General features: G+C 40.0%; 1 protein-coding gene across 1 annotated transcript in view; it reads left to right on the top strand.

Moving 5' to 3' along the window:
* Positions 1-13,909, top strand: part of LOC134575865 (collagen alpha-1(XIII) chain-like) — a 120,988-nt gene that overhangs the window by 87,466 nt on the left and 19,613 nt on the right. Inside the window, exons 22-24 of the mRNA XM_063435307.1 lie at positions 2,535-2,561; positions 8,501-8,581; positions 11,958-11,993. Coding sequence (XP_063291377.1) covers positions 2,535-2,561; positions 8,501-8,581; positions 11,958-11,993 — 144 coding nt within the window. The remainder of the gene's footprint in view (positions 1-2,534; positions 2,562-8,500; positions 8,582-11,957; positions 11,994-13,909) is intronic.

The following is a 13,909-nucleotide window of genomic DNA, read 5'->3' as shown; positions in this document are numbered from 1 at the left end:
ATCTAATTGCAGTTGTGTGTCGGGCTCACAGTGTATACTGTGCCCACTTGCCCAGTGCCACCACTCATATCTGGTGTCACAATAGCTTGCATTTAAAAAAAACAAAACTTTTTTGACTGTAATATAATAGCAGTCAGTTTCCTTCACACGTGTGCGTTTCAGGGCCTGCCAGGGCACAGTGTCACACCAGTGCAACTCATATCTAGTGTAACAGTAGTGTACATAAAAAAAACTAGAAATTTGACTGTGAAATAATAGCAGTCAGTTTCCTTCACACATGTGCGTTTCTGTACTGGGTGTCCACGCTACTAGACCACCGGTATAAGCAGAAAGTGCCTGAAATGTTAACGAATTACCGCAAGTCGGAAAGGATGCAGCAGTTCCAAAATAAATTAAAAAGTATGCTTTACACAGCGTATAAGGGTGATGTCACAGCACAACGGGAATCTAACAGGGGAAGAGGTGAAAGTAATCCTCCTCCTCGCACGACCACGCCGGCAAGGACAGGACGCTTTACAGACGTGTTGTTGATGGAGGACATGCTGAGCTTTTTAAGTCCTACGCATCGCCACAGCCCTTCGGGGTCCACCCTCAGAGAACGACTCGACCGACAGGTAGCAGACTACCTCGCCTTAACTGCAGATATCGACACTCTGAGGAGCGATGAACCCCTTGACTACTGGGTGTGCAGGCTTGACCTGTGGCCTGAGCTATCCCAATTTGCGATAAAACTTCTGGCCTGCCCTGCTTCAAGTGTCCTGTCAGAAAGGACCTTCAGTGCAGGAGGAGGTATTGTCACTGAGAAGAGAAGTCGCCTAGGTCAAAAAAGTCTAGATTACCTTACCTTTATTAAGATGAATGAGGGATAGATCCCGAAGGGACTGACAGTGGGCGATACATTCAACTAAAAAAGGCCTGATGAGGGGGACTACTTAACACACCACTCCTAAAATTCGCCTGCCTATTGAAGTCTATGGCGGTTCGCCCGGTTCGCCCGTTCGTGAACATTTGCGGAAATTCGCGTTCGCCGTTCGTGAACGGAAAATGTTATGTTCGCGACATCTCTAGAGATGAGTGCTCACCTTTTTTAGAGCCTTTTGATAACTGTCTCTAAGTATTTGTAGTATTGTGTCAATTTATAGGGTGACACTACCCTCAATCGGATCCAAGATGCAAGGTAGAGATGGAGGTAGGTAAATTAAAAGTATTTATTAAGCAACAAATAAAAAGATAAATATAAAAATAATATAAATAAATAAATACAATATATATTGGTCCTCTTCCGCTCCTTCTGTACCAAAACGCGTTTCGCCCTCACTTTCGGCTTTTTCAATTCGTATCTTGCTTGTTTCTCGGTGTCCAGTTTTTCAATGTTGTATGTTCCCGCCTCTTTTACTTGTTCTCCTATCACATGCCGTGGAACTCAGCTGTTCCTCTTTGTGGCCGTAATTGCTGTCGCGTCACTTCCAGTCAGTCTTACTACTGTTCCCGAGATGCTTCACTCTCTCAGTAGTTCTGGCTCAATACTTATCCGTTCGAACTACTGTACCCACGATGCCTCTGGTTAATCAGCATTTTAGTCCGTTATTAGTAAGCACCTTAGTGTTTTCAAATTACACAAAATGCAAACATATTTGTAAACAGGAAAAAATAAAGGAACAATAATTAAAGAACAATTTCATTTAAATCATAAAAAATGGCTATTGCTCCATCTCTAGGAGTTTAGCTCAGTGTTTACAATATTCATAATTACCTATCTTAAAAAGTTTTAATTAATTATATTTTGAGGTGAGGTTCTTGATTTTTAAGTTTTTTTTATAGTTTACCTACATAAATTATATATGACACAGATGTGAATACACATCTATTAGCAAAACAATTCAATAGTATATTTGCTTGTATAAACTTAGTCCACAAGACATTGGAACTAAAATATATATAAAAAAAAAATCCTCTGGATGGATGTAAAATAAATCATTATAATAAAAATAGCATTAAATATACAAAACAAACTTTATTTAAAAAAAAAAAACATTAAGATTATGCTCATAAAAATATCTTACAAAAAAATGACATAACTCAAAATCAGCATTCAAACCGAAAGGGGTGAGGGTGTTGAGATTGAAGATACATTTCATTTCTATTTTACCCAATTGATCTCATCTTCCCCTCTCCAATTTAACTCCACTTTTTGAATGGCAAAAAATTCTAAAAGTTAAGGGTCACTGTTGTGTAGCAATTTAAAATGTAAAGAAACATTGTGTTTATCGTATCCCTTCCTAATATTCCTCACATGTTCATGAATCCTTATGTGGAGCGGACTCTTGGTCTTCCCCACATAATATAGCTCACATGGACATTTTAAAATGTAAAAAACTTTATTTGAAAAACATGTGGTAATTGTCTTTTTTTATATATTAGTCTGTGATATATATATGTAATAACATGTAACATGATAGTAATATTGGTGCTGACTGACTGCAACAATTTCTCATGTTAACAAATTTTATTTATATTTTCTGTAACATTTCAAGGGCCCACCTGGACTTCCGGGACCGAAGGTAATCTCTATTATTTGATTAATATATTTCTAATTATGAGTGTATCCAACTGATATATAAATGATGCATCCGCATTGTATTTTAAAGGAACACTATAGTCACCTAAATTACTTTAGCTAAATTAAACAGTTTTAGTGTATAGATCATTCCCCTGCAATTTCACTGCTCAATTCACTGTCATTTAGGAGTTAAATCACTTTGTTTCTGTTTATGCAGCCCTAGCCACACCTCCCCTCGCTATGATTGACAGAGCCTGCATGAAAAAAAAACTGGTTTCACTTTCAAACAGATGTAATTTACCTTAAATAATTGTATCTCAATCTCTAAATTGATCTTTAATCACATATAGGAGGCTCTTGCAGGGTCTAGCAGGCTATTAACATAGCAGGGGAAAAGAAAATCTTAATTAAACAGAACTTGCAATAAAGAAAGCCTAAATAGGGCTCTCTTTACAGGAAGTGTTTATGAAAGGCTGTGCAAGTCACATGCAGGGAGGTGTGACTAGGGTTCATAAACAAAGGGATTTAACTCCTAAATGGCAGAGGATTGAGCAGTGAGGCTACAGGGGCATGTTCTATACACCAAAACTGCTTCATTAAGCTAAAGTTGTTCAGGTGACTATAGTGTCCCTTTAACTTTGATTCAACACAGGAATGAGACACTACATCATTCTTTTGCTTTCTCGTTTAGTTTCCCCTTTTACTCCTTAAGCAAAATTTATGTTTAGAAATATAAAATCCAAAACTAGATTAAATATATGGTAAGCAATATACAAAATACTATCTTGATGTTTAGGTGATAAACCTAAATGTTGGTGTGAACACCGAATGTTAAGATACCAGTGGTTGAACCTACCCTACTGTAAACTGTTTCAGATACCATGACCGCTAAGAAGGCTCTGCGTAGCCAATAATGTTGAAATTCTGCTTATATATAGAATGTTGGTGTGAACACCGAATGTTAAGATACCAGTGGTTGAACCTACCCTACTGTAAACTGTTTCAGATAACATGTTGTGTAATACATGAATCGTATGAGGTTCTCACGAACCTAAAAGCATTTCCTCCCACCCCCTTCTTTCTTTCTGCACCCCTGTTTGTTTTATGTTTCCTGAGAAAAAATTTCAATAAAGCATAAATTGAAAAAAAAGCAAATAAATGCTAAGAAGATGCTATCCTCACTTTGTGTAGGTGTTTGCAATCTGTATTTGTCTGTTCCCAGGCAGGGCCGGACTGGGAATAAAAAGCAGCCCTGGAAAAATATTCCATACCAGCCCCGTAATGCATCACGCCAGCATAGTGCGCAGATAGGGAAGCGGGAAAAAAACTGAAAACATGAAATAAATTTGTGCGTGGAGAGAGTGCCGTTTGTGCGTGGAGGGGTTCTGTGTGCGTGGAGGGGTTCTGTGTGCGTGGAGAGGTGCTGTATGCGTGAAGGGGTTCTGTGTGCGTAGAGGGGTTCTGTGTGCGTGAAGGGGTGCTGTGTGCGTGTAGGGGTGCTGTGTGCGTGGAGGGGTGCTGTGTGCGTGGAGGGGTGCTGTGTGTGTGGAGGGGTGCTGTGTGCGTGGAGAGGTTCTGTGTGCGTGGAGGGGTTCTGTGTGCGTGAAGGGGTTCTGTGTGCGTGGAGGGGTGCTGTTTATGTGTGGAGGGGTTCTGTGTGCGTGGAGGGGTTCTGTGTGCGTGGAGGGGTTCTGTGTGCGTGGAGGGATTCTGTGTATGTGGAGGGGTTCTGTGTGCGTGGAGGGGTTCTGTGTGCGTGGAGGGGTTCTGTGTGCGTGGAGGGGTTCTGTGTGCGTGGAGGGTTCTGTGTGTGTGAAGGGGTTCTGTGTGTGTGGAGGGGTGCTGTTTATGTGTGGAGCGGTTCTGTGTGCGTGAAGGGGTTCTATGTGTGTGTGGAGGAGTTCTGTCTGCGTGAAGGGGTTCTGTGTGCGTGGGGGGGGGGTTCTGTGTGTGTGAAGGGGTTCTGTGTGTGTGAAGGGGTTCTGTGTGTGTGGGGGGATCTGTGTGTGGGGGGTTATGTGTGTGTGGGGGGGTTATGTGTGTGTGGGGGGCTTCTGTGTGTGTGGGGGGTTCTGTGTGTGGGGGGCTTCTGTGTGTGTGGGGGTTCTGTGTGTGTGGGGCTTCTGTGTGTGTGGGGGGGTTCTGTGTGTGGGGGGGTTCTGTGTGTGTGTGGCGGGATTCTCTGTGTGTGTGGGGCTTCTGTGTGTGGAGGGGTTCTGTGTGTGTGGGGGGTTCTGTGGGTGTGGAGGGATTCTGTGTGTGTGTGGGGGATTCTGTGTGTGTGGGGGAAGGTTCTGTGTGTATTGGGGATTCTGTGTGTGGGGGAAGGTTCTGTGTGTGTGGGGGGTTCTGTGTGTGTGGGGGGGGTCTGTGTGTGGGGGGGGTCTGTGTGTGTGTGTGGAGGGATTCTGTGTGTGTGGAGTGGGTTCTGTGTGTGTGGGGGGATTCTGTGTGTGTGGGGTGGGTTCTGTGTGTGTGGGGGGATTCTGTGTGTGTGGGGTGGGTTCTGTGTGTGGGGGGATTCTGTGTGTGGGGTGGGGTTCTGTGTGTGTGGGGGGTTCTGTGTGTGGGGGGGGTGCTGTTGGTGGGGGGGGGGAGTGTAGTGTTGGGGGGGTTAGCATTGATATATTTATAAAAAAAAAAAAAACTTTATATTACTCCCCTCCCCCCTTACCTTTGGTCAGGGCCCAGCGGAGAGGGGGACGGCTACTCTTCAATCCCCTGATGGTCCAGTGGTGGCGCGTGCTGTTCAGCCTGCAGCTCCTCTGGCTGCAGGCTGACTTCGCTCTCCTCCCGCGAGAACAGCAGGCAGGTCGGAGCGTTGCCATGGTAACGCACAGCAACGCTCCAACCTGCCTGCTCGCGTTCTCGTTTGCAGGTTCCTGTCAGATCGGGTAGGGGAACAGAAGCTCCCCTACCCGGTCTGCCTGCTCGACCACGCTACATTCTGTGACCGGAAGGAGGGGAGCACATGATCACATCCCCTCCTGCCGGTCACCCTGTAATTGCGGCCGGGGCTGGAGCACACTAGGCGGCCACGCACCACCCCCCTAGTGTGCCGGCCCACCGGGATATTTCCCGGTATCCCGGTGGGCCAGTCCGGCCCTGTTCCCAGGTTCTCCTTTTCGAAGAAGAAAGCTAGACACCCCCTCTTTAACACCATCACATGCATAGGCAATTGGAAAAGAATTAAGCTAGGCAGGGATATATTATTTGCCTCAAACATTTAAGTTCATGTACTGAATATGAGGTATTGCGGCTCATGCAGAAACGTAATTTACTGTCTTCGCTGTATACTACCAAATCCATAATGATTCAAGGCTTCTTCAAAGCAGTAGAAATACGTCACTTTTGGATAGTTTTATGAGAAACTACCGAGACCACAGTCCTTCGTTACTGAAGTTACTCACATTGTAATAGTAAAGGCTGGAGACATAACGCCAGACTCGCCGCCAGATATGGGAAGGTGATCCCTGAAACCATCACCAGGTATGCTGGGCGACAACCATGATATCGGGTCCCTGCCTCAGAGACCGGCCCCAACCAAGATGACGGCTCCAGAGGCCCACGCAGCCTTAACAGCACCCCAGACCCTCACCCAAGAGGTAGCCCTAACTCAGCCCCAACAACTGGGCCCTGAGCCAACAGCCCAAAACCACCCATATCTCTCACTCCTGGCAACTTAATAGGACATTAAGACCGTTCTAGCAGATTTTCGTCAGACAGACTTACAGATTGTCACTGACAGGGTCCGTGCCACGGAGGAAGATGTCCTTGAAATGAAACAGGCTGTGTCTACTCTGAGAAACTCCATCCATGAAGAGAGACTCCATCCAGAAGCTGTCACACTGGAAGAATTGCCACACTACCAAGGCATCTGGTTATCTCGTTGTTACCACCGCCAGAAGCCAAACAGATCACATTCAACGGAGTGCTCTGCCTCCCGAAGTCACCCAGGGCTCCAACTTCGGACGTAAACGGACGTAATCCTAATCCACTGCACCCTGGCACAAGATAAACAAGCACTGCTGGCTGTGGTGACAGACAAGACGCCTTTCTTATTCAAAGGCACCAGCCTTTCATTCTACCAGAACCTCTCCAGAGCCACTCTACAGTGGAGACGCATACTACTCCCAGTAACAAGCCAGCTCAGGAAAGCTGGTGTGACCTACTGCTGGACATCACCTAGATCCCTCAGTGTGATGCATAACGGGACAGTTCATAACCTCTCTTTAGTTGACGAAGCTCCAGCCCTGTTCAGGACAATTGGCCTATACCGAATGGTGGTCATGGTGGCCATAACAGTTCTCCGACCTGGGATCCAGCCAACATAGTTCCTTTCACGCCACGACACAGACCAGCAATGCACACGGGGACTTGACCAAGAACAAGGGCACTGCCACAGGCTGCGCCCCCAAAGTTTAGATGTTTTTTTTTTATATGTTTCCACAGTTTTTAATATTGTTTTGCATAAGTTCTGATGCCTGCCCACCTAATGGGGTCCCTTCATGATAAGAAACACAGTTTGGGAACTTCCAACCAAAGGGTAATGGAGCTGCTCCTCAAGATGGGAGTCTGACCTCGTGCTTGCCTCCATACTTGGTTAGGAGTAACACAAGCAATGGCCTGCCAGCCCTTCACATAAAGATGTGCACACCAGTACCATAAAGCCTGGCGCACGCCCCTCTAGATGCCCATATAGGCATAAGGTACAACATCGAGAGCAGCATCACACCACACCATGAGAAGTAACCAGCTCTAAGTTTAAAATATATTAGGCCCTCCATTATTAGCCAGGGCTTACACGGCCCCAGTAACACCCGAAGGCTTGAGCACGACCAAATGATCCACGCAGCACAGACTGTAGTGAATAACACCGAGCCAAACCCACACTAAAAAGGCAAGCAGCTGTAATCGAAGTTGACCAGTTCAGTACGTTTTGCCTACTGTTTTGATACTGTTTGTCACTAATTTTACTATGTACATATGTCTTGTCATTCAGACTACCTCCTTTTTCTTTTCTTTTCTTTTCTGTACAATGCCATAAAGCCTCCATAAAAGAAAGATTGACAAAAAAAGGCTTTCCCAATTGTCAGTGCTTATTACTCACCACTATAATGTATCTATAAATACTTCATACAATATTGCACTATTATTTCTTATGCTTTGTTTTTTTTTATACATACATATGTATGAAGGAACAAGTTTTATTTGATTTTTCAGCACTTCACTCACATTTTTTGTTTTTTGGTATAATTTTTTTATATTATTTTTGGTATTTTTGGTTTTTCTTTTTTTCTTTCTTTTTGTATATTTTTAAGGAGTGTTATAGCTACTATTCATTTTTTATTACATATCTATTAAGTGCCTTATGCACATTTATTACATTTTTTATATGGTAAGGAATATCTACCAAATTAACCCAGCATGGGTGATGATCAGAAATCTATGGTACCTTTAAAAACAAAATAAATGTAACCAGTTTAAACTTCAACCAGAATGATATGCCATTTAGGCTGTGGAAACAGCTCAAACTATACTTGGCACGCTGTTCCCTATGAAAGCAAATCCCAGGATTCATGTTTCCATACTTTATTTATAAAGCGCTAAAGGGGATTTCTTGCATATTACCAGTTGCATTATTGTAAAGGGGATGTGTAATAGCAGTTATTCAGACATTTAAATACATATAGATACCTGAGGATAAAACATCTGTCTCAGTACAGAGCTTAAAATCTAAGTGGATGATGGATATGGTCAATTCAGCCCCGGTTCGGGAAAATTCAACCCTATTGATTGTGATATGCTCCCTTGCCACCTCTAGTACATCCAGTACCAGCTACTGTTCTTAATAATGAATTTTTGTACATAACACCCTGACAATCTCTCTGGTTCTATAATGTGTCTTTGTTTTGATGCATTTCTGTTCCTCTGTTTCAGGGAGAAGTAGGAGAGAATGGTCTAAAAGGAGATAAAGGCAACCAAGGGGAGAAAGGAGATAAAGGTCCCTTGGGTTTACCAGTACGTACATAAACAAACTTGCTTCACTTGATTTTATTAAGTTTGGTATCGTTTAAGGCAAAATAAACTGTCCTTGTGCCCACCAACAATGCAGGATTTATGTATTTCACTGTTTTATTGCAATGGAGAAGACGGGACTATTGGTGGGTCTTGAGGACTTGTCCGGTAAACACTGGTTTAAGAGGTGGATGAGATCTTCCTCTATATAAATTGATTATATTAATTATATATTTGTTAAATATTTTTGCACAGTTATAACTACAATTTTAAAAGGGGATTATACCTGTATAGTAACAATATATGACTTTCTACTGGAGTTTGTCATGGAAATTTAAATCACATTGGCCATGTGTGGTGCCTCTTGTGTAAAAAAATATAAATGTTATTTTTTTCTATATTCGTATAGAGGTTATTTTTTATTTTGTGTGGCATAATGTTGCTGCTACCTTACTTTCTAAAAGTCCTCTTAAATGGTAGCTTTTATCACATTCTAATGAAAATGATTGGATTGGCGGCTGTTTTCAGTGCTGGGCAGAGTCTTTTTTCTCTGCTCAATCTTAATTCTGATCACATCTCTTCCTTACTGACTAACTACTCAGACTAGAGCTGCCATTGGACAACACCCTCATAAGGATAAGAAAATAAAAGTTGGATGAATATGCCATCAGTTTTCCCAATTAATATAATTTGTATAGCGCCAATATATTCTGTACCGCTTTACAGTTTTACAGAGGAGATTAATGACCACAATATGTTAAGGTATCTTATTATTTTTAAACAACTGGCATTACCCAACAAAGAGGCAACTGGTGGCATGAGATACAGCACATTTGATAATTCTAGTTAATTAAATTTTAAGTATAATTTCCCTTAAAGTATGACCAGTTATTATGTTTCTAATAATCGACTATCACTACTGTTGACCGTATATGACATATGCTGGATCTGTTTGAATTTGTTATGAAAAGCATGCTGTATTTTTCCTTGGTGTGGTTTGCAGTCTAACGCCTTATTCAAAAACAAAACCCTTTGTGATTGTGATTTTTGTGTTCAACCGTAATATTGTATAAGCATGGCCACATTTGTGCAGCTTTTATAAACACTACTTAAAAATAGTAATGAAACCCTGGTACCCTCTTTATTGAACAGATTGGTGCTTTATTAGCATGTGTCTTGAGAGATTTAGCTAATATATCAAATTAACGAAAATACTAAAACATTTTGCCCAGTAGCTCATTCATTCTTTGTACACAGTGATCTTTTTCTATTTACAGATAGATAGATAGATAGACAGATAGATATAGTCAACTCCATTGGTATATAATGCATGCGTTATTTGAGTGAAATTATAAAAATGTATAAAAACCCATAACTCATGCACATTCACAGAGCCCATGTAATATTTTGAAAAGTGAGCAATTAAGTCCTTGAAAGGAGTGGAAATCAAGACAAATTTTACCTTGTTGCATTTACACCCCTGTTCTTGAATAAGCTCAGGGTGCCGTAAAATGCTATTGAATGTTATTTTTTCACATTAGTATTGTTTTCCCTCACTTTTCTAGCTTTCAGTAGTACACTCATTTATGTTCATAGTTTTCTGATTTGTTCCCATGTGACACTGTGGAACATTCCAATAACTGCTTCTAAGTTTCATACATTATTATTATATTTATAGAGCGCCAACAAATTCCATAGCGCTTTACATAGCACCTAAGGTAGTGGAGAATTGTTATTAGGCCTTTTCGATTATGTTATGTAGTCTGTCTGTAAGAACCTATTAGGTTACAATGGCCCATGGGCTGAAGTCTTTTCCTATTCTCTTGCGTCCTGTAGTTTAAATTTACACAAATGCTGACTCGGTTACTAAGCTTGTGTTCTGTAACTTAATGTAAATCATATTTGTCTAATTTCCCAGTACATTGTAGAACATTTTTAAAGTTCCATGATCTGAAAACTGGGCCAATTTTCTAAAAGTAGGGCAGTCTTTTTTGATTGCAGTACAGTCCGTCAAGAGAACATTATTTATACTTCCCGGTATCCTCTTTCTTATTTTCTTCCATGACAGCCAACCATTAATCCTTCTACTCTTTTTATCTCAAAGAGGCAGATGACTTCTAGACTTTAGACAGGGATAAGAAATTATAGCTAGAATGTTATACATCGTAATAAAGACAGGATACAATCTCTTTATTCCATCACTTTGATAGAATAAGTAGTGAAACATGAAATAATGGGTTGCCACTGAATTCAGAAAAACATCGATTTACTCTTTGGACCTTTCAATGTGTACAAAACATGTCACAATATTAATTCTATTCAACATTTTTTGAGGAGTAGTTTCAGTGGGTATATCATAATCATGACCTGGGCTTCTCTATTTTGAAGATAGTAATAAAAATGTTCAAAATTGTAATGTTTAGAGGTATGATCACAGCTATTATTTAAACATATGGTCCAGTGAGATAGAGTTGTGTTGAGCGTTACACTGTGTGTGTGTTCTCTTTAGAATTTTAACAGACACTAAAACGATAAATATATCTATATGGAGTGGAAATGCTGAACTCAGTATGTGACCAATTGATACAGCTGAACATATGTTCATATTGTCGAAATTCAAGGCTAGTGTATTTTTAATATTGATGCATACATGTTTACGTTACGTACTTAATTTTATATGCTTGGATTTATTAACCCTTGAGTTTATGCTCAACATTTTCTATCACAAAATAACTGTCTCCTTCCTCCCTGGTCACTAGGGGTCACTGCATTAATTATATTTTTTAGAAATTAGAGACAAGTTAGAGTGTGGTTATTTTCTAAAGGTCAAGGAAATGCAGTGCTTTATATTGAGAAGGCAGTAGACAAATGTAACTTCACTTTAACCAATTTTATGGCTATAATGAAGCTTTTACTGTATCAACAATAGCAGATATGACTACAGTCGTGTTCTGCCATATGCAAGATATTCAGAATCACATCTATCAAAACCTCTAACAAAATTCAAAGATGAGGTAGTGAGAAGTGTGAGGTTTGTGTGTGTATGCGTGTGCTTTTTTTGTTTGGGTTTTCTTCTCCAGTTAGCACTGAAATATAGCCAACCTGTTGAAGTTTCAATGAAAGGGGTCACTCACTTCGTAAGATTTATGAGTACTTATGGACTGTTCTTTTTTTACAAACTGTATTGATTGTGTCAATGTATTCTAAAACACAATTGCAACCCCTGTGCATCCTTTACCCTGAGCTGTCATTGTAAAGCTGTTCATAAAGGGTTTAAAGTGTATGTATGTCTTCAGTTGCTGCTTCACTCACATCCCTCATTGTTCCCCCTTCATTCTCCTCCCTCTCCCATGTCTATTTACACTGCCCTGCTGTCCAGGGTGCTTCAGGTTTAGACGGCAGACATGGCCCACTGGTGAGTCCCAACTCCATTACCCTAACATTTGTCTCTCCTCTTACCTTGCCTTGTCCCATTTGCTCCTTCTTGCAGCCTATCTGCTATCTGATGGCTCCCCCAACCTACAAGCAAAATAAAAACACTTGCTAAACATTATGGAAATCAGACCATTCTATTTCAGCCTTTTTATCTAATCACAATCAATAGTGTATTGCGCTTATATTTTATATGCAATGAAACATACATACCGCATGGTTATTCTGTTCTGCAATTGGGTGTCTATTCTTAATCATTTACTTCTACTAGTAAGTTAGAGCTCTAGATGGATTAGATCATGACAATGTAAATTCAAAGTCATTTTAATCAAAACATATTCATATTTTGGGTTATATGTCCTTTTAGATTATCAAATCTTTGTACTTCTTGGTCAACAATTAGGCAATAAAAATAAATATTTGTTTTCGCAACATTTGAACATCATTGTTTTTTTGACCAACAGTTCCACCTCTATCACACAGTTAATATATAAGCATTTAGAGTTGACTAGAGTGCCAACGGTTATGCAGTCGGGATATTTAAAAATAAGTTATTGGCAAAATTAAATTAATGTTAATAGACACAAGAGGTGAAGAAGCCCACGCTCAAGGAAATATGAACCACGTTGCCATTGGCTCTTTAAGTAACATTAACATGAACTTAATGCATAGAGTACTTATTAGAAAGGATAAAAAACTAATACACAGTATTGGATGACATGCCCGATAAAATTTCTACTACTAAACAAGCAGTGTAGCTTTATTTATAAATTAATTCTAAACTCTCAATGCAGCGGTTGGTGTAGTTTGTGACAGTACAAAAAAAAACTGATTGTTTTAATAGGCTTATAATTGATCTTCTATCCATTAATTGCGAAGCTTTAAATCTCATAATAAACAAATTTCTTTAATAGTCATTCAAACTGGCCTCAGAGTCACTTAATGATTTGTGTTAATGATATCTGCTTTAGTGTAAATAACATTGGCAATTAATTTCAATATAGTTGATTAGGACAACGTGTGCAGGATATGGGGATCATCTAAGTCTCTTTGGACACACCTATAGCTTGTAAAATGTACTTATGTCCTTGTGCCTTGCTAATACGTTAACAAATATTCAACGAGTTGCTGAACTAAGCAGTTAAACAGTTTTAAGAACACTATTTTAAATTGTCACTAATAATAGGTTAAAGTTAATGCAAGATAAAAGTACAATATATATTTTTTGTATTTGCACAATTAGGCTAACCCACAATTCAATCAATTGCTACATGTATAGTTATCTAATTATATATTAGGTTGGTGTTGTTTTAAGTCCCAAAGAATAATTGCCAATGTCATATATGAAAAGCAAAAAATTGTTTGCTCATATATAGTATGTTTGTCAATTTCATCCAATAACATACACACTAGGTACATACTATGCAACGTTATTCTGAAATCCACTCAAATCTATAGATTTGCTACTCCCACTGCTCTGAATTCCAATAAATATGATGTTTGCTTGTTTTCTCTCTAGCAGTAAATAAAGGCATCACATTTACTATTAAAACTGTGTAATTCAGACAGGTGGCCCATTTTTTCTTTTTAATTTGTTTTTGGACACTGGATATTTTGGGTAGACATGTTAGTGATGGTTTTCTTGAAGTGAAGAATAGTATCTTAGAGTAGTGCATTCCACAAAAGGCACTTACCCTGTGCCCTAGTTCAGTCCAGGTGTTTATAGTGTGAGGGGAATCATTCAACTAAATGAGGAAAATAAGAGTATGTGACTGTCTCTTTAAATGCATCCATTTCTGCAGCATGGTGATTTACAAACTGCATGCTAAGCTACCTTCCTGAAATGATGCAAGTTCCTCTTTTTTAATCTGTTTTAATTTTTATTGGTGACAATGCTTA

Source organism: Pelobates fuscus, chromosome 10, assembly GCF_036172605.1.
Source record: "Pelobates fuscus isolate aPelFus1 chromosome 10, aPelFus1.pri, whole genome shotgun sequence".
Taxonomy (NCBI): Eukaryota; Metazoa; Chordata; class Amphibia; order Anura; family Pelobatidae; genus Pelobates; species Pelobates fuscus.
Note: the sequence above shows the minus strand (reverse complement) of the source record. Positions and strands in the feature narration are given on the sequence as shown.